Genomic DNA, 24,820 nt, shown 5'->3' on the forward strand with positions numbered 1-24,820 from the left:
CGAGAAGAATACTGAGATATAGACTATTGACTAGATGGGATTGAGGTTCATAAGAAGGATGTGTTAGCAATTCTGGAGAGTGTGAAAAGTCCCCTGGGCTGGATGGGATTTATCCTCGGATTCTCTGGAAAGCTAGGGAGGAGATTGCAGAGCCTTTGGCTTTGATCTTTATGTCATCATTTTCCACAGGAATAGTGCCAGAAGACTGGGGGATAGCAAATGTTGTCCCCTTGTTCAAGAAGGGGAGTAGAGATAACCCTGGTAATTATGGACCAGTGAGGCTTACTTTGGTTGTCAGTAAAGTGTTGGAAAAGGTTATAAGCATTAGGATTTATACTAATCTAGAAAGTTATAATTTGATTAGAGATAATCAACATGGTTTTGTGAAGGGTAGGTCATTCCTCACAAACCTTATTGAGGTCTTTGAGAAGGTGACCAAACAGAGGGTAAAGCGGTTGATGTGGTGTATATGGATTTCACTGAGGCATTTGATAAGGTTCCCCACGGTAGGCTATTGCACAAAATACAGAGGCATGGGATTGAGGGTGATTTAGTGATTTGGATCAGAAATTGGCGAGCTGAAAGAAGACAGAGGGTGGTGGTTGATGGGAAATGTTCATCCTGGAGTTTAGTTACTAGTGGTGTACTGCAAGGATCTGTTTTGGGTCCACTGCAGCTTGTCATTTTTATAAATGACCTGGATGAGGGTGTAGAAGGATGGTTTAGTAAATTTGCGGATGACACTAAAGTCGGTGGAGTTGTGGACAGTGCAGAAGGATGTTGCAGGTTACAGAGGGACATAGATAAGCTGCAGAGCTGGGCTGAGAGGTGGCAAATGGAGTTTAATGTGAAAAAGTGAGGTGATTCACTTTGGAAGGAGTAACAGGAATACAGAGATATCTGTGTGTCAATGTGCAAAGATTCCTGAAATTTGCCACCCAGGTTGATAGGATTGTTAAGAAGGCGTACAGTGTGTTAGCATTTATTGGTAGAGGGATTGCGTTTTGGAGTCATGAGGTCATGCTTCAGCTGTACAAAATGCTGGATGGCCGCACTTGGGGTATTCCGTACAGGTCTGGTCACTGCATTATAGGAAGGATGTGGAAGCTTTGGAAAGGGTTCAGAGGAGATTTACCTGGATGTTGCCTGGAATGAAAGGAAGGTCTTATGGCAAAAGGCTGAGGGACTTGAGGCAGTTTTTGTCAGAGAGAAGAAGGTTAAGAAGTCTCTTAATAGAGATATATAAGATAATCAGAAGGTTAGATAGGGTGGACAGGTATGGTAGATATGGTGAGAGCCTTTTTTTCCTCAGATGGTGATGGCGAGCACGAGGGGACATAGCTTTAAATTGAGGGGTGATAGACATAGGACAGATGTCGGGGTAGATTCTTTACTCGGACAGTGGTAAGGGTGTGGAACACACTGCATGTAACAGTAGTAGACTTGCCAATTTTAAGTGCATTTAAATGGTCATTGGATAAACATATGGATGAGAATGGAATAGTGTGGATTAGATGGGCTTCAGATTGGTTTCACAGGTCAGCACAACATTAAGGGCTGAAGGGCCTGTACTGCGCAGTAATGTTCTGTGTTCTATGTGCTATTTTATTATAAAACCACCATCCTGCTCAACGTTTTTGTTCTGAAGTGATTCACATTTGTTCCTTTCTGTGAAAGAATAACCTTGCTAATACTGTCAGTGGAACAGTGCCCCTTTAATTAAAAACAGGAACAGAAACAGAAACGGTTACGTTGCAATGACTTTCTGCTGGCTGCACTATCAACAGGAAGCCAGTTGGTTTGAATAACATCTTTTTGAGAAATGGAAGCAGGAGGGAAGATATCCTGGCTGGAGGATGAGCTCTCATGCCCAATTTGTCAGGATATCTTCAAGGACCCTGTCTCTCCCCCGTGCCAACACAATTTCTGCTGGGCTTGTCTGACAAGCTACTGGAAGAAGAAAGGGAACTCTGAGTGTCCTGTTTGCAGGGAAATGTATTCCATCAAAGATTTAAAATGGAATCGCACACTGGCCAACATTGTGGAATCTTTTCTCAAGGAGTTTACAAAAGAGCAGGAGGTCAGTCAGCCAGACCCAGTGTGTAGTCTGCACAAGGAGCTTGTGAAGCTGTACTGTCAGGAGGACCAGGAGGTGATGTGTGTCGTTTGCCTGCATTCAAAAAAGCACGAAAACCATAGATGTCGTCCCTTGGAGGAAGCAACTAAAGAGTCAAAGGTATGGTGAGAGTAAGGATCAGTAAAGGAGAGGGTGGTCTGCTGTCCAAATACTTGGGAGCAATAATTATAAACACAGCACTTGAGGCACACTGACATATTTATACCGTATACTGCCTGAGTGGGAGAGTGGGAGAGGGTCAGCATTAACTGCACAGAATGGAATGTTCAAGAAGCTCTTGGCAGAGCACTGCCCTGGAAGGTCTGCTCAAAATCTATTTTTCCTCTTTTGTTTTTGTCTTGAGATTGAAAATCTGCCAACTGCCAACTGAACCAGAATCCATTGTATCATTGTGGAACAATGCATGATTTTCCAGAGGAGTATTACATGGCTATTACAGACAGCAGAAAAACAGACAGGCCATGCATGCAGCACACTGCTCAAACCCCAGCTCGGCTGCTCCATCCTTCTCCCTACTGTGTATGGCCCTGACTGTACATGATCTGAATAGAGTGCCCCTGGAACCCATCAGCAGCTTTATAGTTTTAAAGTTTGGATCTGGCCCTTTAACTTTGCATGTGGGCTTTTAGCCAAGGGTTTTAATAGGAACTTAAGTTCATCCCTTTCAGGAGCAGGAATAGACCTTTCAATCCCTTAAACCCACTCTGCCATTCTGTACTATTGTGGCTGATCAGGCTTTGGTCAAAGTTACATTGTCCTGTCAGTTCTGTCTCTTTGTCTAGCTCAACCCTGAATATTTTTAATGACCCAATCTCCAATGTTCTCTGAAGCAAGAGAATTCCACAAACCTGCGAGCTACTGAAAGGAGAAATTCCTCCTCGTGAGTAAACGAGACCCTCCTGATTCTGAAACAGTGCCCCCTTGATGTAAATCCAGTGTGAGGTCAATGGTTTCAGTTGGCTGCTGACCAGTCTGTCATAGCATGAGGGCTTGATGTTCAGAATGACCCTTCACCATTCCCCAAGTGTCACTGGCTACTGACCAGTGTTCAGCAATGTGTACGAATACCTCAGTAATGTGGACAGAACACCTCTGGGACACCCACACCAACCAACCCAACCGCCCCGTGGCTGAACACTTTAACTCCCCCTCCCACTCCGCCAAGGACATGCAGGTCCTTGGATTCCTCCGTCGCCAGACCATGGCAACACGATGCCTGGAGGAAGAGCACCTCATCTTCCGCCTAGGAACCCTCCAACCACAAGGGATGAATGCAGATTTCTCCAGCTTTCTCATTTCCCCTCCCCCCACCTTATCTCAGTCCCAACCCTCGGACTCAGCACCGTCTTCTTGACCCGCAATCTTCTTCCTGACCTCTCCGGCCCCACCCCCTCTCTGGCCTATCACCCTCACCTTAACCTCCTTCCACCTATCGCATTCCCAACACCCCTCCCCCAAGTCCCTCCTCCATACCTTTTATCTTAGCCTGCTTGGCACACTTTCCTCATTCCTGAAGAAGGGCTTATGCCCGAAACGTCAATTCTCCTGCTCCTTGGATGCTGCCTGACCTGCTGCACTTTTCCAGCAACACATTTTTCATCACTGACTGGAACAACATTTATTTGTTACCTGTCCCTCATTCCCAAAGGGCAGTTAAAAATTAATGAACTACATCGCTCTGGGCTTGGAATTGCCTCTAGATCAGCAGGTTTCCTTTCATTGAAGATATTAGTAAACCTGATGGATGCTGATAACAAAGACTGCGATGTTACTTTCTGCTTGCTCCCCAGCCCCTCACTGAATTTACATTTCACTGATTTGAATGGGAACGTTAGCCTGGTGTTCTGGAATTACTAATCTGGTGAGATTGCCACTCTGTCAATAGCTGCCCTTATCAAGGGTGGTCTGAACTCCTCTTCTTCCTTGTATTGTGAGAGTAAGGTAAAACATTTCAGCTTCCCTTGATCTTCATTAATCACTCCCTTACCCTGTCCTGCCATCCTCCATGATTTCAGTGCACACATAGCCAGGTCCCTCTGCTCCTGCAGCCCCTTTCCCATTGGATCCTGTAATTTAAATTGTCTCTCCGTGTTCTATCTCAGTGAATCACTGCACATTTCTCTGCATTAAACATAATTTGCCTTCCCAGCCTGTCTCTGTCCTCTTGAACTTCTACACGATCCTCCTAATCACAAAAAAGCTTCCAGGTTTTGTATCACCTGCAAATTTTGAAACTGTGTTAGAAGTTGTCAAGTTTTACCCTGTTCCTTACCCCTTTTTGTTGTCTGTACTACATTAAATTCTCCCATCCTCTCTGTCTCTCCCACTGACAGATTTGCCCAGTTTATTGTGGACAGTGTCTTATCACAATTAGATTAATCTCACCCAAAACTAGAATCTTAGCAGCTGTTTCACATTTTTCTCTCTCTTTCTTTCAAATATTATGTTGAATTTGTTCATATAATGATCACTCTTTGATAAATGTTTATGCAGCATTAGGCTGTAACTAACTCATTATTGTTGTTCATTACACTAACTCTCACATTTTCTGTTCACTTATTCTTGTTGAAAATTATGCCAGACACACTCAGGACATTCCAGACATACACCAATCTACCTGAAAGTTACAGTTCCCCATTAAAACGTCTTACTACCCATATACCTAATCCCAGCATCCGTGTAAAGGAGCACTTCAGCACTGACACCAAGTGACTCTGTAGCCAACTGTTACTGCAGCCCTAATCCCTTCCTTGTTCTGAATGCTTCCTGTAAAGCCACAATTTTCCTCTCATTATATTATTGCAACTGAGTTAGCAGGGAGTGAGTCAACTGATTCCTTATCCCTCGACTGGTCATTGCAAATTATAAAGGCCGATAATATTACCAATGATCTATGTATCAGGTTTATTCCATATAGTTTCAGAAATGATGCAACCACATTTCATTTGTTAACAAACTAACTCGTTACAAAGAAAACTTACTCAAGCAATGACATAAAGATTAATAACAAATTGTTCAAACCGTGCAATTACATAACTGCCCTTTTCTGTCTCTTTCTCTCACTTACACACACACTCACATGCACACACACACATACTCATACACACACACACACATATACACACAGACACACAGACACATACACTCTCTCTCTCTCACACACACACACATACTACACACAGAGACACAAGTGTGAAAAAGTAAAGGGTCTCGTCTTCAAAGAACTTTTACCAGGTGACAGTTGAAGTCAGGAGAAAGGGGTCATTAATGGATTGTCCCAAATGTTGACCTGTAGCTGAAGTTACTTTTACATCCAAGCTGTTGGAACAAGGGTGTCTTCCTGGATCAGTTGTGGCTGGTCAAAGTCTACTTTTGGGAGACAGTTAGGTAAATGCATGTTTTCTTTAGGAGCCCTGCATGAGTGGTGAAGCACTGTTGTCAGTTCACACACTTTGATGATAAGAGTTTCAACAATTGAGAGAGAGGGCAAAGGGCCTCTCAGCCACATTATCTCCGACTCTGTCTATCTGCATTCAAAATTCAGTGGCTTCATTCCCCCCCAGAATGGGCCGCTGTGATATCTCTGTGAAAGTCTTGTGGATGGGTTGTCTCTATTCAATCCCTGTTCCTTGCTGCTGCAGCCTCTTTGCTGTTGAAGCGAGCTTTCTTGACATTGAAGAGTATTCTTTTTAAAAAGTTCAAGATTTAAGCATGTGTTTTGTCAATTATATTTCAAAAAGCACACCTTCATCACAATATCCTCTCTTTTCATTGCAGTGATTTCATCCTGATTCACAAACTTTACTTGTGCCCCTGTATCAATAGACTTGCTCTGTTAGTCCATGTCCTGATTGCCTTGAGCCCTGTCTCAGCAATAGCAACTCCGCGATCCCCCCAACTCTGAGTTTGTGGCTGCAAAGTATTCGATTGTTACATCATTCATTCATGGGATGTGGGTGTCACTGGCTGGAACAGTATTTACTGCCTGTCCCTAGTTGCCCCTTGAGAAGGTGGGGGTGAGCTGCCTTCTTGAACCGCTGCAGTCTGTGTTCTGTATGTCATTAGGGAGGGAATTCTAGGATTTGGACCCAGTGACATTGAAGGAACGGGGATATATTTTCAAGTCAGGATGGTGAGGGGCTTGAAGGGGAACTTGCAGGGCCTGGTGTTCCCATTATCTGTTGCCTTTGTCCTTCTAGATGCAAATAGTTGTGCATTTGGAAGGTGTCATGTAAGGAATTGACCCTCATTTGTTCCTCATGCTCTGATGATGTTATCAAAAATATTTTACAACATGAATTAGCACTTCAACAGGTTTGGGTTCAGCTGCCTGACCTAAAACATCTGTTAATATCAGAAAAGGTTGGATATGGCTCTCCACAGTGTGTAATTAATCTCAGGTTAAATTGGCCATCTGTCCACTTCCATCCAACTTGTAGGATCGAAATCATTCCCACATATTTATCTGCCTGTTTAAATTGAATCGATGTTAAATATATCTTCAATGTATCTTGCAAGTGATTGAGAACATAAGTTTTCATGTCACTCACTTAGAATACATTCCTGAATTACCAGCCCATTGAACAGAAGCCTAAAGTTAGCCAGACTTTCTGAAACTTCTGTCCTTGGAGTTGAGGAGAAACTACTTGTCCCAAAGAGTTATGAATCTGTGGAACTTGTTACCCCAAAGTGCGGTGGATGCTGAGACAGGGAGTAAATTTAAGGAGGAGTTAGACAGAAGTTTAATTGGTAATAGGTTGAAGGGATATGGAGAGAGGGTGGGAAAATGGGGGTGTGGAGCATATCAGCCATGATCGAATGGTGGAGCAGACTTGATGGGTTGAATGGTCTACTTCTGCTCCTATATCTTATAAAGGTATGGTGTGTCCATCGGGCTTGGGAAGTCTGTAGTGAGGTGGTTGTACAGACTTGATGGGCCAATGGATCTTGTATGCTTTCGCGCTCTATGGCACTAACCCTGTGGTTCTGTTCACTCTGTTATTCAAAATACACCTTTCCACTTGTAGAGAAATGGTCAGCATCAATGTGTGAGCCTTCTTGCTAGCATCACAATGGTAACTTATAACCATTTATTTATTTAAAGCATCAATGTGAGAAACTCACAAAGTGTCAGACCTCGGTATAATTTGCAGCTGTTTCCTGTGGCCGTGAAAAAATAGCATCTCTGTGTGTCGACTTGAGTAATCTCTGTTGAACACACTGGTCCCTGATGTCTTGCCTATAGTCCCCAAGCCTGAGCTGTTGTTATCACACTCATACTCTCTTCCTCTTGCTTTAGGCAATGAGCCATTATAAAACTGAATTTTTCAACAATTATTCTTTCAGGAAGAGTTGAAGATCCTGATGAAGTCTCTACAATCCAAGGTGGTAAAATTCGGTGCAATCAGAAATGAGTGTGAGCTCACCTTAAAGCACATCAAAGTAAGTTCCCAGGGATTACGCTCAATGCAGAACTAACCTTGAAGATTAGGTTCATCAAGCCTTGTTCTGAAATAAAGTAAAACTTTTTGTCCCTCTTCAGAATTAGAATTCTAAATCCGTGGTCTGTAAGTGAATAAGGATAAGATTGTCATGAATGTTTGTGAATATGCAGTTTTGTTGTTTTAGATGACCCAGTCTTCACTCACTCACTCACATAGTGCTCCCCACACGGACTGATAGTTCAAAAGTTACATGTAAACCACAAAATCTGCAAAGCAGATCTGGATACGTTAAATACTAATTCCACCGAAATTTGAGTAAGGTTAACATGTCCAAATTATCACGGATGCACATAAATATTCAGTGAAGGCAATAACAAAAATAAAATGATCACCTTAACTACTGAAGCCAACCATAGAGCAACTAATGCCAGATCTGGTATTGAGCAATGAGTCAGGCTTAACTAATGATCTCATAGTGAAGGTCCGGAGTTTAGATTAGAGTGGTGCTGGAAAAACACATCAGGCAGCTCCTGATGAAGGGCTGATGCCCAAAACGTCGATTTTCCTGCTCCTCGGATGCTGCCTGACCTGCTGTGCTTTTCCAGCACTACTCTAATCTAAACTCTGGTTTCCAGAATCTGCAGTCCTCACTTTTGCCTCTTAGTGAAGGTCCCACTAGGCAGCAACAAACACAATTTGATTGAATTTTACATTCACTTCAAGGGAGAGAAAAGTGGGCCCAAGACTTTTTTTGAAATTAAATAAGGGCATGAAAGCAAGGTTGACTAATTGAGATTTCAGGATAGGTCGCTAGGGATACAAAGGCCAAGATGTAAGGAAATACTTTGAATGCATGGAATAGTTACATTCCAATGTGTAACAAATATTTCTCGGGACAGATCTAATATCTGTGGTTAACCAGAAATGTTAAAGTTAGTATGAGAGTTAGTCACAGGTCAGAAGTGGACAAAGTATAAAATGTAACAACTATCTTCCAAACCCACGACCACTTCCATCGAGAAGGACAAAGGCAGCGGATAGATGGGAACACGACCCCCTGCAAGTTCCCCTCCAAGCCACTCACCACCCTGACTTGGAAATGTGTCACTGTTCATTCCCTGTCACTGGGTCAAAATCCTGGAATTCCCCTCCTTAAGGGCATTGTGGGTCAACCCATAGCACATGGACTGCAGTGGTTTGAGAAGGCAGCTTCCCCCCCCCACTTCACAAGGTACAATTAGGGACGGGCAATAAATGCTGTCCCAGACAGCAATGCCCATATCTTGTAATTAAATAACATCATAAAGCATGATCATGTTTCAATTAAATAAAACAAAGAACTAAAGATGCTGGAATTCTGCACCTTAAACAGAAACTTCTGGAAAAACTCAGCAGATTTGGCAGCAAGTGTGGAGAGAGAAAACAGAGTTAATGTTTCAGGTCCAGTGACCCTTCTTCAGAGCTGATAGCAGTTGGGAAAGATGGTATTTATGCTGAAGATGGGGGTGTGGGAACATTGAGGAAGGAGTGAGTTGAATAGATGGTTCCTGTGCTGAAAAATGTGTTGCTAGAAAAGCACAGCAGGTCAGGCAGCATCCAAGGAGCAGGAGAATCGACGTTTCGGGCATAAGCCCTTTTTTAGGAAGATTCCTGAAGAAGGGCTTATGCCCGAAACGTCGATTCTCCTGCTCCTTGGATGCTGCCTGACCTGCTGCGCTTTTCCAGCAACACATTTTTCAGCTCTGAGCTCCAGCATCTGCAGTCCTCACTTTCTCCTAGATGGTTCCTGTGCCCAGATAGAGAGGGAAAAAAATACAGGGAAACAGGCTTTGTCTTAACTCCTCAGAAGCTGAATAATTACCCCGTGAGTGGAGTTGGCATTTTCAGGTCGTTTAGAAAAAGCTTTATCAATGACTACAAGTGTGGATGGTGAAGTGAGATAGTCTCTCTCATCTCAAAGCTAGAATCCTTAGCCAATCTGATACAGAAACACAACAATTCAAACAGAAACTCAGCAGGTTGTAGACAATTGTAGAGTCCTACAGCACCGAGACAGGCCCTTTGGCCCAAACTGGTACATGCTGACTGAAATGTCCATCCACACTAATCCCATTTCCCATCACTTGGCCCATTTCCTCCTAATCCTTTCCTATCCATGTATTTGTCCAAATGCCTTTTAAATGTTGTTAACATACCCACCTAACCACTTCCGCTGGCAGCTTATTCCATATGCGTACCACCCTCTGTGTAAAACAAGTTGCCCCTCAGGTTCCCTTTTATTCTTTCCCCTCTAACCTTAAACTGATGTCCTCTAGTCCTCGATTCCCCAACCCTGGGAAAAAAGACCTGAGTGCATTCAGCCTGTCCATGCCTCTCATGATCTTATACACCTCTATAATGTCCCCCCTCAGTCTCCTATGCTCTGAAGAGAAAGATCCTAGTTTGCCCAACCTCTCCCATTGACTCCAGGTAACAACCTTGTAAATTTCTGCTGCACTCTTTCCAGTTTAATAACATCCTTTAATAGTATCAAATAGGTCTGGCAGTATCTATGGAGAGAGAAACAGGGTTGACAATTCGATTTGGCCTGACTGTTTGCCAGAACTGCTAGTTTATATTTTCAGTCTCTAGCATTGTCAGAATTTTACTTTCATTTTCATGTTGATAGACTATGGATCAGGACCTTGACTCCAAACACACAATGTAACATTTCTCATTCCACTGAATTGAAGTTCGATTTCTCCTCAGTCAATGTGCATAGCTTCCCAGATCTGGATGACGATGTTAAGGAGAGTGGGCTAATGCCAGCACAATATATCCCACTATCCTTTCTCAGTGACAATATAGTGTTTGTGTGCACCCCTTGTTCCCCCTCACAGCATCTCCTCACCACCCATTGATCTCAGGCTGAGTTTGTTTGGATCTGAGAAATGTGAAACTAGTTATTGTTCAGTGTTTTCCTTGGCTGTGTGTTGCTGCCTGACTCACACACCCAGCTGTGACTGATCCAGACCCTGGCAAAAACAGCCTGTAATTTACCAGGGATAACTCTCCCACAAATATAACCCTCCAGCAAATGGAACATATCCTCTTTGCAATAATCCACCAAAGCTAAAGCTCATTTCAACAGCCCCCAACTCCTAAAAACATCTCACACTGCAGTTTCCACCCAGTCAAGAAGGATCTGCCAAGTGCAAATCCTTCAGACTCAAAAAAAAAGAGAAAGTGTTGGAGAAACTCAGCAGGTCAGGTAGTGTCTGTGGAGAGAGAAACAGAGTTTACGTTACAAGTCTGATGTGACTCTGCTTCAGATGAGTTCTGATGAAGAGTTGTACCAGACCTGAAGGAAGGGTCACTCAAACCGAAATGTTAACTCTGACTTCTTTCTACGGATTTTGCCAGACCCGCTGAGTTTCTTCAGCACTTTCTGTTATATTTCAGATCCCTAGCATCTGCAGTATTTTGCATTTGTTTGTCAGACTCAAACTGTTTTGGTTTCTAACAGAGCCAGGCTTCGGGAACTGAGAAACAGATCAAACAGGAATTTCAGAAGCTTCACTGTTTCCTTCACCAGGAAGAGAGGATTCTCATGAGCAATCTCCAAAAAGAGGAAGAACATCATGTTCAGTTAATGAAACAAAAAATCAAGGAGGTCTCTGAGGATATTTCCTCATTAGAAGCTACCATTCAGTCAATCGAGAGTGAGCTCAGTCAAAGGGACTCAGCCCTTTTCTTACTGGTAAGTAACAGTAGCTCAGGGAGCATGAGGTTACAGGCAGAGGGTTTGGGTTAGTGGGAAACTAACCAGCAGAGAGATGGAAGGAAGGATTGATTTAATGTCCTTTTATTTAACAACCTCTGTGTTTGGTTCCATCTGTAACACACCATATTTGATTTATTTATTTTTACACCATACAGTGAAAAGTGTTGTATAATGTTGCCACACTCAGGGGCATCTTAAAACACAGAAAAATAAACCAAAACATAGAATATAAAGGCAGAAAAATAAAGAAATAAAGAAAAAGTGTTAAACATTACACTCCTTCTTAAGTGCTCCACCATGGCCACCACACCACCGCTGCAGAAACTAAAGACACCAGCCTTCAGCGCCATCTCACATCCACCAGTGCCCTCACCACTGAGTCCTCACTGGACCTCGCCAGTACAGACCGTACCAATGTCACCGGGTACCACATCAGCTCAAACATGACTCCACCACCATAGCCATATCAATGCCTGCCGGTGATATTTATGTCAGTGTGATTTGCTATCACAGCGAGATCCCAAACACTTTGAGCTGAGGAGCTGTCTGGTCAGATTCGGGTGGGGGGGTGGTTTAGGGAGAGCTGTTAACACAGACACTAAAGAAGCTGGTGCGCTACACCACCATGTGATGTTCTCGGTGAGGCATTCAACCTCAGATTGTCAGCTGCATTACATTTACCCCATGTCAACCCTGGATGTTCAAGCACACATTTTATTGCACAATAAATACACATGCATCGTATATTATATGTATATACATTGTATATTCAGTGGATTGTTTTACTTTCCTTTGTTTGGTAAATTTTATTTTGGTTTGTTCAAAACCACCATATCTTTATTCTCTTACTACCTGCCTTAGTCAAACATTGTCTATTTTACGTGCAGTGTAATGTTTGGGAGACATTAGCCTAATGGTATTATCACTGGACTGTAATGTAATGATCTGAGGACCCAAGTTTGAATCCTGCCAGGGCAGATAGTGGGAATTGAATTAAATAGAAATCTGGAATTAAGGATCTAATGGCGAATCATTATAATAATTCATAAACCATGAATCCATTGTTGATTGTCAGGAAAAACCCATCTGGGCCACTAATGTCCTTTAGGGAAGGAAGCTGCCTTCCTTACCTGGTCTGGCCTACATGTGACTCCAGACCCATAGCAATGTGGGTGACTCTTAAGTGCCCTCTGGTGAATTAGGGATGGGCAATAAATGCTGGGCTGGCCAGAGACACCCCCACATCCCATGAATGAAAGCATAGATAAATAAACCTTGTCCCTTGTCAGTCCGTTACATAGATTTGTCAGTCAGTTCTCGTTAAGGATCATCAGAAGAAGTTTTGGGAATTGGATGAACAAGTTTGTCCGTGTTACTCAGCATTTCACCCTTTCTGTTTTCTCTTTCAGAATCTTCCAGCAACAAGGAAAAGGTATGAACAGCTCCTGGCTGCCCCTCGTTTTCTGAATTTTTCCAGACTCCATACTTAGAAGTGATATGGCGGCTCAGTGGTTAGCACTGCTGCCTCACAGTACCAGGGTCCCAGGTTCGGTTCCAGCCTCCGGCGACTGTCTGTGTGGAGTTTGCACATTCTCCCTGTGTCAGTGTGGGTTTCCTCCGGGTGCTCCGGTTTCCTCACACAGTCCAAAGATGTGCAGGTGAGGTGAATTGGCCATGCTAAATTGTCCATAGTCCAGCAGAGGGAAATGGGTCTGGGTGGGTTACTCTCTGGAGGGTCGGTGTGGACTTGTTGGGCCGAAGGGCCTGTTTCCACACTGTAGGGAATCTAATCTAATCTTAGCTCCTTCCCTGAGTGAGTTCATGGAGGTGAACCATCAGACTCCTGACCCTGTGATGATGGGCAGAGGTTTGATGAGGCCAGCTAACCTCTTTCTCGGGAGTGCTGAGAAACCCCGATACTGAAATTATTGGAGCTGAGCCTGGTCTGAGCTGCTCTGCAGCAGGAGCCGGAACATTTGAGCTCAAAGGTTGTGGGAGGAAATCTCAGACACAAACACGACTGAGTGTCTCCTGCAGCACTGAGGAATGTAGCATGGCATGGCCTGATCAGGCCATTCAGCCCTGCTATCACTCCCAGCTGTGATGATAAACTGAGGCCACATCTGTCCTGTTAGATAGAGAAGGAATATCTCCCAGCCACTGGAAGCAGAGGGTGCCTCCCAATGCCCTGACTAATATTTAACCTTCACTAACTATCATTCAGCAAGGTGATCTGGCCATTGCTGTTTGCAGATGCTTGAATTTATATTGCGTCTGTTATCACCACAGAGCACCTCCAAGTGCTTTAAGCTAATGAGCTGCGTTAGCTATGCACTCACTGTCATGATGTGGAATCTGTAAAAACTGATTGCTTCACTCCCTGCATTACAACCTGTGGTTGTGTTACAGAAATACCTCATTGGCTGTGAGAGTTCAGAGACTTCGAGTTGAGTCTTGTCAGGACATCAGCAGAATTTGAACCACGTGATTGTGTTGATTTGTGCCTGGTCTCCATGTGCACTGATCACGAAAAGAGCTGGGGAAAGTTAGGGTGATGTTTATGGATAAAGAGGTACTTGAGTTTATTATTGGAAGGACAGAAAATGAAAGCAAAGCAATGATGGTGAGCTTCAGTCTCGCTGCTCAGCAGGATCACAGAGGACATCCAGATCAGTAAAAGCTGTCAGCCAACTCTCAGCTACAGGCTCCAGGTGGAATCAAAGATGCTGCATTTGTGCTGTGTTTCAAAATGTATATAAACTCCTTAAGAAGAGTTCAAGTGATAGTCAGCTGAACCTTTTTCCTTTGTTTTGGTTCTTAAATTACTTGCTCCCATCTCAGGGAGAGGCAGAGTTTAAATCAGCAGTTCCTCATTTTTAATGTACAAGAGTGACCTCAGAATGCGTGTGAAGGAGAACAGCATTAACGCCTCCAACACGTTGTCTGCTTACAGAGCAAACTGCACTCCCCAGTGTCCAGAGACAGTCTCTGCCATGATTAATGTCGGTCGCTATGTTGGATCATTGCAATACAAAGTCTGGAAGAAGATGCTGAACATTATCAATCCAGGTGTGTAACATATTGACAATGCATCTTTATCCAGCTGTAAAATTATCCCACTCTGTTATAATAGAACGAAAGGATAAACTCTATTAAGTCTTGCTGAAGCTGTACAAGTTGCTGGCAAGACCACGTTTGGATTATTTATTTTAGGGAAGGTATCATTTCATTGGAGTTAGCTCAGAGAAAATTCACTGGGATGATCCCTGGGATGGAGGGATTGTCTTATGAGCAAAGGTTAAATAGGTTGGGACTCTTACTGGGGTTTAGAAGTGTGAGAGGCGATCTCATTGAAACCTACAGGACTGTTAAGGGGCTTGACAGGGTCAGTGCTGAGGGAGTGTTCCCTCTCATGGGAGAGTCTAGGGCCAGAGGGAACAGTGTCAGAATAAAGGGGCGCCAATTTCAGACTGAGATGAGGAGGAATTCCTTCTCTCACAGGGCTGTGAGTCTATGAAACTCCTTACCACAGAGAACTGTGGGGGCCTGTCTGTATTTAAGACTGAGATAGAGAGATTCTCGGTCAGTTAGGGAAACATGGGTTACTGGGCAGCAGAATGGACCGGGAGCAATGTCGGATCAGCTGTGAACCTGTTGAATGGTGGAGAAGGTTTGAGGGGCTGAATGACTTCCTCCTGTATCTTTTGTTGTAATCTTAATGAACCTTTCTTTGGAAGATAAGCATGCACATTTTACCATTAAATACTAACTTCAATTTCAGCATTTCAATTTTCTAACAAATAATATATACGTTGAGCTGAGAATGGATTATTGGATGTATGGAAATCTGTGACAGTAACTCTCATTTTTAATCAAGCCAAGAGAATCAAACATCTCACCAGCTAAGAAGTGTGCCTGCTATTTGCCTGACTGTAGTATTAAGCTGACCCAGGCTGCTCGCAATCATCCTGGAGGCTTTAGTTGATGCTCTGCAAACCTCCGTTGCCATGACCACCAACTTCCATCTTTGTAACATTGTCCCAGTCCTGCTCAAATTCCATCTGTGTGCAGCTGAAACTCTCATCAGTGTGTGTGTTACCTCCAAACGTGACCATTCTAACTCTCTCTCTGTTTGGCTGCCTTTATCCCACCTTCCAAAATCCCACTGCCTGAAATCCTGCTGCCTCTATATGAGCTCCCACCAAATCCCGCTCACCATTCCCTCTGTGCTCACTCACCCACGCTGACTCTGGTCAAGTAATGCAGCAATTGTAACAGTTCACACAGAGTGAATCTCCATCAAACTGAAATATCAACCGACTCTCTGCTGATAGAGCCAGTGACAGGAACTGGCTTCCATGCTTGTTGACTTGCTGCTTCACCAGATGGTTGCCACTTCCAAATCCTTCCATTCCCCAGCTCCTCCTACCTCCCTCCAGCCTCCATGACCCTCCAGCCCCCATCACCCCCAGCCCCAGACCCCTCCAAGGTGTCTACGCACCAGGAATTCTGGCCTCTTGAGCATTCCCCCTCCAATTCCCATTGCTCTGTCTTTGTCAGCTGTACATTGAGCTGATGAGGACCTAACTTGGGAATTCCCTGCCAGAAACTCCTTGTCCTCCTTCAATCTTATCTCTTTGAACAAGTTTTGGGCCAAATATGCTCCTTGTTCAGCTCAATGTCAAGTGTAAACTTATTACACTCCTGTGATGGTACCAAGCTTAGATAAACTCAATTGTTATTGGAATAAGTAGGAATAGAAATGAGAAAAGTTATATGTTCACAAGTGATTGGCTCCTCTGGATTATTGTCCAGACAGGAGGAACACTTTCTATTATTCTGAGTGTCGCTGCTTGGGCCAGCACTTATTGATCATTCCTCATCACCCAGAGGGGAGGTAAGTCAACCACGTTCCCCTGGGTCTGGAGTCTCACATAGGTCAGACAAGGTAAGGAAGGTGGATTGCCTTCCCTGAAGGACATTTGTGTTATGTTTTTGGGACAGTTAACAATGATTACTTGGTTACTGTATGGCCACCTCTTATTCCAGATTTATTTATCAATTGAATTCAAATGTCACTGTCTGCCATGATGGGATTCAAACCTATGTCCTTTAGAACATGACCTGGAATTCTGGATTCTAGCCCAGTGACAGCCCCAGTACCTCTTCATGAACTCCTCCAGGACATGATCTGCTTTCCAGATCCCTGCAGCCTGTTATTAGACATATACATGTATGTGTGTGACCAGCAGTACTCTCATTTGACATTTAACACTTTATGAAGAGCTCAGCCTTAACTTCTCGTTCTCTGTCCCTTCAGCCTCTGTGACCCTGGACCCAAACACAGCAGCCCCTTGGCTCTCTCTGTCGCAGGATTTGACCATGATGGGATACAGCCCCAACAAACAACTGCTACCAGACAATCCAGAGCGGTTTGACTCCTGTGTTTCGGTGCTGGGATTGGAGGGGTACAGTTCAGGTCAGCACCACTGGGACGTGGACGTGAGGGGGCAGAGCAGTTGGTGTTTAGGAGTGGCCCAAGAATCCATCCAGAGGAAAGGAATCATCAAGGTGGATCCAGAGAATGGTTTCTGGGCCATTGGGCTGATGGATGGGAATGAATACTATGCGTGTACCTCACCTTGGCGCACGGAGCTCAGCATTAATCCCAAGATCATCCGTGTTTGTCTGGATTACAAAGCTGGACAGGTGTCTTTTTATAGCCTTGAAGACATGACCCTACTCTACACCTTCACAGACACCTTTACAGAGAAGCTATATCCTTATTTCTGTCCGTACCTCCTCCAAGACACTAATAACATTTCACTCATGAAGATCTATCCTCGGAAGGTGATTTTACAGGATTAATGCCGTTAGACTGGACACAGTCAAACGATTTCTCAAGCACTTGTTCTCCGGTGAAATTCCCAGTATTATCGCACTTTGGGCGAAGAGAGAGCAGCACTTAATTTCCCTTCAAACACAGAGTGCTACCTAAGGCTAAAGGACACCCTCGGTGTGTGTGTGGGTGTGAGTGTGTGTGTGTGTCTGTGTGTTGTGTGTGTCTGTGTGTGTGGGTGTATGTGTATGTGTGTATGTGTATGTGTGTATATCTGTGTGTATGTCTGTGTGTATGTCTGTGTGTTATGTGTGTGTGTCTGTGTATGTCTGTGTGTGTCTGTGTGTGTGTGTGTGTGTGTGTGTGTGTGTGTGTCTGTGTGTGTGTGTGTATGTCTGTGTGTGTGTGTGTGTGTAGCACACCTATCCTGCTCTCTGTCCCTCAACAGAATCCCATCAGAATGTAATGACAATGGATCCCATAAAGAAACCTTTAGAAATAGCTTAAATAGAATTGGAAAGAGGCCATGAGACCCACTAAACCTGTGCCAGCCCAGTAAATGATTGTAGTCCATTTACCCATCCTTTGCTAAAGAGCCTTTTCCTTTGGATACGTTCACTCTCTTCATTTCAAAGGGATTCTAATTGCATTGCTGAGTATTCTCTGACCTGATCTCATGCAGAATGTTTTATATTCTCTTAACCCTTCCCTTTGATCTGTACCCAATGGCATGAAATTTCTGATTTTTAATGCCAGATGACCAAATCTTGGGCCAGTTTAAATAGTTTCTCTAAGCTTATCTGGTCAGAGCCTTTCAAAATGTGAACTTCTCCATTTAGTTTTGTTTTAATTTAAAAAATCTAGCTTCCCTCCGTCCTCACCATTTGAACCTTTGACCTGGAATCGTCTTTCTCCAATATGTTTTTCCTAAAGTAAGGAAGCCAGACCTGGGCAAATATCCAATCTCTGGGCCCCTATTTATAAACCCTGTGTGAGAAAGGTCTGGAACTTGATGTTAGATGATCAAACCACTGCCACAGGTCAATTGGCACAAATTAATATTTTCCCATAAGAGACATCTGCTGGCAGAACATGGTAATATCAGAGGAGCAGGCAGAGACCATTCAGCCCCTCCTGTCAGCTCAAGACAAAAAAACTGCAGATGCTGGAATCCAAGGTAGACAAGCAGGAGGCTGGAAGAACACAGCAAGCCAGGCAGCATCTGGAGGTGGAGAAGTCAACATTTTGGGTTTTGAAGATGAGTCCTGACTTCTCCACCTCCTGATTCTGCCTGGCTTGCTGTGTTCTTCCAGCCTCCTGCTTGTCTGCCACCCATCTGCTCAGCAATTCAGTTACGTCATGGCTGATCTGCTCCTTAATACCATTCACCAGTTCTCCTGCAACTCTGGGAATCCAACAAAATTAAATGTCCATCTCAATCTCCAAACAGCTTCTAATCTGGATTCATTTACATTTGGTAATTCTTCCATCCGCGTTATCTGCCCCAGCCACCACCTCCCCCCGCCACCCCACCGGTGATCAGTTATTGATAACCAATGATTTGGACTCGAAATTCAACTGAGTACGGGCCCAACAACTCAAACTCTCCTCATAACACAGCTCTCCATACTTTATATTGACCAAGCTGGTCATATCCAGACAGCCTCCTGAAGGGATACTTGCACTGATCTGCACCTTTCCAGGGAAGCTGTCTCCCCTAGCTCCTCACCCCTGAATCCCCACCCTCCCTATGAGGAGAGGTTGAGTAGGTTGGGCCTGAACTCATTGTAGTTTGGCAGAGTGAAGCACCATGACGCATATAAGACCCTTAAGGTTTTGACAGGCTTGATATGGAGACAGTTGCTTTGAGAGAGTTTATACCAGAGGGTGTAACACACTTAAAAAGAGATGAGGAGAAATCTCCCCTATCAGAGGGAAGTGAATAGGTGGGAATTCCTTACTACAGAGGGCTGTTGAGACTGGGTCATTAATTATATCTAAGGCTGAGACTGACAGATTTTTAATCAGGAAGGGAATCAAGGGTTACAAGGAAAAGGGAGGAAAGTAGAGCTGATGATCAGCCATGATCTTATTGAATGGTGGAGCAGATTTGACGGGCTGAATGGCCTGGAAAAGTGCAGATTGGAGCAAGTATCCCTTCAGGAGGCCTTCTGGACGTGATCAGCTTGGTTGATACAGGGTATGGAGAGGCTGTCTTATGAGGAGAGTTTGAGTAGTTTGGGCCTGCACTCATTTGAATTTCAAGTCCAAGTCCGTGGTTAACAATATCTCATCATCTGCTCCAATGTTTCATGGCGCCCCATGGTCAGTGCTGAAAATATCACAATTTTGAGATGGTCATCAAACATCAGGAGCAGATAACTGTGAGGATTTGTGCACAGCCTGAGGTCAGAGCCATCTCCTGAAACACAGGCAGATCACACACAGGAACAGCACAGACCACATCAAACAGTACATTCACTGACAGTCTGCTCACAAAGTGATCAAGGGGCTTTAGTCACTTCAGGATAAAATGAATACAGCAATGTACCAGATTTGTAGCCGAGTGAAATGAGGCCTCATTTGTGGTTATCTGAGAGAAAGCTGTTTGTCCTGCGAATTGCTCTATCCCTGCCAATGCCACGATGCTAAGAGTGTTCCCTGTGGGGCAGGCTGGTCAAATGGTGATGACTGTTAGTTTGATGGAACAGGAATAGGATCTAATTGAGTCACGCTGGATGCTGGCTTCACTTTGAAAAGGCTTCTGTTTCAACATTGATTCAGAGTGACTGGAAAACTGGATATTAACCACAGTGACTCCTCATCTCATGGAGCACATTGAATGTTTCAAACGTGCAAAAGAGCTTCACAGAGACAAGGAGTGACCAAAAGAAAAGGAGCTTTGTATTTGTGTGTGAACAGAATGTGGGGCGTGGCTGGTTGGCCCAGCATTTATTGCCTGTCCCTAGTTGTCCCTTGAGAAGGTGGGGGTGAGCTACCTTCTTGAACCGCTGCAGTCCATGTGCTGTGGGTTGACCCACAATGCCCTTAGGGAGGGAATTCCAGGATTTTGACCCAGCAGCATGTGAAGGAATGGTGATATATCACCAAGTCCGGATGGTGAGTGCAGAGGAACTTAGTGAGGATGGTGTTCCCATGTATCTACTGCCCTTGCCCTTCTAGATGGAAGTGATTGTGGGTTTGGAAGGTGCTGTCGGAGGATCTTTGGTGAATTTCTGCAGTGCATCTTGTAGATAGTACACACTGCTGCTACTGAGCAGTGTATGCTATCTACAAGATGCACTGCAGAAATTCACCAAATTCACCAATTCACTGTCGGCGGGGAAGGGAGTGGATGCTTGAGGATGTGGTGCCAATCAAGCAGCTGCTTTGTCCTGGACAGTGTCAAGCTTCTTGAGAGTTGCTGGAGCTGCACCTATCCAGGCAAGTGGGGAGTATAGGGCAATCTCAATTATCCAAACGACACAGGCAGAGCATATTTTGTTTGGATAATCAAATGTTCAGATAACACAATTTACCCAAGCATCAAGACCTTGAGATCTTATTCGGATAATCTGAAATTTGGATAAATTGATGTTCGGATAACCGAGGTTGTACTGTATTCCATCACACTCCTGACTTGCCTCAGAGAATGGTGAAACTTTGCAATTCATTGTCTCAGATGACTGTGGAGTCTTAGTCACTGAGGATAGAGATCAATACATTTCTGGTTTCTAATGTCACCAAGGGATATGGAGATGGTTTGGGATTATGACATTGAGGTGAATGATCTGCCTGATCCAGAATGACCGAGCAGGATTGAGGGGCTGAATGGACAACTCCTGCTTGTATTTCCAGTGTGGCTATCCCACTGCTGATTGGGTGGTGGAATTAGGAAGCAAAGTGTGGATATGTCAGGCAGGTAACCAATACTGGGTGCTATACTTTAAGAAGCTTTTCAGTGAAGAAGGGCTGAGAGGAGTGAAGTGATTCAGAGAGGTGGCCCCCTGATATCAGAATAGGGAATGACTCTTATCCATCTCGGGAAACGAGGAATGCTCCAACCGGCAGGGTCAGGAAGCAGGGCCATGGATGGGGGCAGGGTGAGTACGATCAGGTAGGGTGGGCTGAACTATGCAGAGCTTTGAAACTGAAGGCGACAATATTGAAAGGGGTGTTATTAAATCAACACAAAGAGCCAATATCCAGGGGCTTCCCTTTTGTGGTGCCACTGTGGCTGTCTCCCAATTTTTATTTACAACAATTTCATAGTTAAAAAGCACAGGAGGAGACACTTTGGCCCGTCAATCCCACCTACATTTATCCATCTAATCCTGTTTCAATTCTATGGCTCCATCTCACACTCTCCCAACTTGTGAGAATTTTTATCCTGAATACCAGGTTTCAGTAGATCTCCACGTACTTTCCATTTGAATGTCACTCTAATGACCTGAGTCTTTCCAGTTTGTTCCCATTAGGTGGAATTGCAACGCGTTTCATCTCGATCCAATGTCCTGAGGAGTGAGGCAGTGAACACAGAGAGATGACCAGGCCACACTCTCCGTGATCCACCTCAGTCTTGTTTTAAAACAAAAAATACTGGAGAAACTCAGCAGATCAGGCAGCAGCTGTGGAGAGAGAAACACAGTTAACGTTTCAAGTCCTGTGAGCCTCCATCAGCATTTGTCAGATGCTGTGAGAGCTGTTGAGTTTCTCCAGTATTTTCTGATTTAGTTGCAGAGCTGCAGCATCTGCAGTATATTATATTCTCTCCCTTGTTTCTGTGATGCTGGGTTTACACAGCCCTGATTTTCATACCATTGGTATACTTTATGTTTGAATCTTCACTTGCTCTTCGGGCTCAGGAATTTCTCCTTCTTTGGGATTGGACTGAAAGTGTGGCCATGTTTTTGGGAATTGCACTGTCTTGGTGAGTTGCTGTTGCATCTGGAAGCCAGAAGGTGGCAGGTTCAAATCATGCTCCAGGCCATCTCTGCCTGAGTCTAACTACCGGGGCTCGTGTGGCCTGTGGGTGGGTGTCTGGGCCCAGCAAGGGTCATGGTAGAGGTCAAGTAACAGGAAAGTTGTCTGGCTGTAAAACATTACCCACAAGCAAGGAGTTGTACCATGGAGCAATCAGATATGGTTGGAACGTAAAACCACCAGAAGGGAATCACATTCTGTGATCTAAACACGTCCTCATTTGGATGTGGGAAGGATGTAACAGGGTGTGTTTAGGAGCAGAAAGCAAAGGGATCCTGGTATTGTCTGCAGGATGCCCCTGAAACTAAGTTCCCGTTCATTGCTGTGCTCTGTGGGACCTGTTCAATCTCAGCCAGTTTCTCGAGAATTCTGAAACATATTCTTTCTGAGCATGTCCTTGGTTTAGTTAGAAAGGTTAATGTTCCTGTGATTGTTGCAGGTCAGTAATACCTCAGGCAGAGCCTTCTCACTGTGATATTTGTTCTCCTTTATTGAAGCTCCATGAGACCGTGACAGGGTTACGACAAAGTGGGAAAGCAACTGCTCCCACAATGAGGCTCTGGAACAAGCAAAGTCCCCAAAGTGGACAAAGTTTGTGAATTATACAAATTAAAATAAAGATTGATTTTATTTCATTGTTGTCTGGCTGTTTACAGAATCTATTCTACCTTTATCCTCACTCTTTCCACACACGCAGTCTACAGCACAGTCCATCCAGTACAACTCGGCAATGGTGCTCCACACCAACATCCTCCCAGCTTCCATCATTAAACATTAACAGCACATTGGAATACATGTGTGTGTGTGTCTGTGTGTGTCTGTGTGTGTGTGTGCACTTATGACTGTGCAAATCTGTCTCTGTGTGTCTGTTTGAGTGATTATGTGATTATGTCTGTGTGTCTGTATGTGTATCTGTGTTTGTGCATCTGTCTGAGTGTGTGGTTACGTGTGTGTCTGTGTCTGTGTGTGTGTGTGCTTGTGTCTGTTTGTATAAATCTGTCTTTGTGTATGTGTGAGTGTGTGTATCTGCCTGTATGTTTGTGTGTGTGTGTGTGTCTGCCTGTATGTTTGTGTGTGTGTGTGTGTGTGTGTGTTTCTTGTGTATGTGTATTTCTTTGCTCCCATGTACAATTTATATTAGCCCTTTCTCCAATTTCAGTCTTAGCTTTCTTTACTAGCAATCTCCTCTGTAGTCCCTTCTCCTCGAGCTCTTTCTCCTCCCCCCCCCCCCATCTGTCCTTCTGCTAGTTTGCTACTAACTGTCTCCTTTCCCTTTGTTCTTCCTCCACTGTCACCCTCCCCTCTGGTCTCCTCATTCGCCAGCATCCTTCTGTTTCAATTTCTCTGTTTGTCCTTCGCTCTCTCTCTGTCCACACTCTCAGTTGCCCCTTGTGCTTTTTACACTTCACTCTCTCAGGGATGTGGCTGTTGCCGATTGGGCCACCATTTCTTGCTCTAGTTGTTGCCCCTGAATGGAGTGTCTCACTTGTCAGAGGGCCATGAGGAGTCAGCCCCGATGCTGTGGGTCTGGAGGCACATCAAGGCCAGACTGGGTAAGAACAGCAAATATTCCTTCTTGAAGGAACCAGAGAATTTTTGCAGCAACTGATGGTGGTTGCCATGTCAACCATTGAGAATAATGAGAACCAAAACAAACTGGGACATTCCAATCAGTCGTTTCTCTGCCATTTCTATCTCTTGCCCCTCCCCCGTCGAGACATAACGGTTCCCTCCTGTCCTTGTGTCAAGCTGACATCATGCTCTCATTGTATTAATTATACAACTTCAAATAAATAGGGATTTTATTTCAATGTTGTCTGGGTGTTTAGAGAATCTATTCTATCTTTGTCCTCACTGTGTCCACAGACAGAATCTATACCACAGCCCATCCAATGTCAGCGGGTGTGCCCCATTAAAGACCATAACCTCGGTATCTCTCTCCCTCCTTTCAGAACCTGCTTAAAGCCTGCCTATTCGACCACGGTATGAATCATCTGTCCTAATGCCGTCATCTTAAATTCAATGTCAAATTTTAATCAGAACATAACTTATTCAGATTTAGATGGTTTTGGCTGCAGAGTGTATAGAATTTATGATAAAATATTCCTGGTGCCTTTACTTCCTTCATTTCCCAGGAGTGAGTCTGCAGCTGTCCAAGGCATTGGCCTGTTCTCATCAGCTATGTCTGATGCTGCAATTTGCTGCAAAGCCCTTATCTGTATTCAGCCGCTGAGCTCAGACAGATCACTCCCAGTACCAGCCGCAGTCAGGCACTCAGCAGCATCATAGTCACTCATTAACAGCAGCCAGGAGCATTGAGCAAATCAAGAATACACACACACACACAAACAGACAATCCTGCACACTGCTACATAGGCAAACATATCATTTACATGCACAAACACACACTGACACACAGACACACATACACAGACATCCACACTGACACATACACATGCAGCATTTACATGGGAACACCACCCCCCTGCAAGTTCCCCTCCAAGCCATTCACCATCCTGACTTGGAAATAAATCACCATTCCTTCAGTGTCGCAGGGTCAAAATCCTGGAATTCCCTCCCTATGGGCATTGTGGGTCTACCTACAGCATGTGGACTGCAGTGGTTCAAGAAGGCAGCCTATCCCCATTTTCTCA

At 44.3% G+C, this 24,820-nt stretch overlaps 1 protein-coding gene across 2 annotated transcripts; it reads left to right on the top strand.

Annotated features, from left to right (window-relative positions):
- Nucleotides 1-1,800: 1,800 nt before the first annotated feature.
- On the top strand, nt 1,801-23,921 carry LOC140482685 (zinc-binding protein A33-like). 2 transcript variants are annotated; one of them, XM_072580201.1, is made up of 6 exons: nt 1,801-2,236; nt 7,484-7,579; nt 11,087-11,320; nt 12,754-12,776; nt 14,298-14,413; nt 16,665-23,921. In XM_072580201.1, the coding sequence occupies exons 1-6, from the start codon at nt 1,823-1,825 to the stop codon at nt 17,210-17,212; spliced, it is 1,431 nt and encodes a 476-aa protein (XP_072436302.1). In that variant the 5' UTR covers nt 1,801-1,822; the 3' UTR covers nt 17,213-23,921. The 2 variants fall into 2 exon arrangements, with proteins under 2 accessions (XP_072436302.1, XP_072436303.1); XM_072580202.1 differs by having other exon boundaries at nt 11,156-11,320.
- The last annotated feature ends 899 nt before the right edge of the window (nt 23,922-24,820 follow it).

This window comes from Chiloscyllium punctatum, chromosome 11 (genome assembly GCF_047496795.1).
Source record: "Chiloscyllium punctatum isolate Juve2018m chromosome 11, sChiPun1.3, whole genome shotgun sequence".
NCBI classification, from domain to species: Eukaryota; Metazoa; Chordata; class Chondrichthyes; order Orectolobiformes; family Hemiscylliidae; genus Chiloscyllium; species Chiloscyllium punctatum.

Excerpts from the sequence above, each read along its gene's own strand:
- LOC140482685 (XM_072580201.1), top strand. The coding sequence starts at position 1,823 with ATGGAAGCAGGAGGGAAGATATCCTGGCTGGAGGATGAGCTCTCATGC. Across the intron at positions 2,237-7,483 it reads AAGCAACTAAAGAGTCAAAG|GAAGAGTTGAAGATCCTGAT; the intron begins GTATGGTGAGAG and ends TTATTCTTTCAG. Across the intron at positions 12,777-14,297 it reads CTTCCAGCAACAAGGAAAAG|AGCAAACTGCACTCCCCAGT; the intron begins GTATGAACAGCT and ends GTCTGCTTACAG.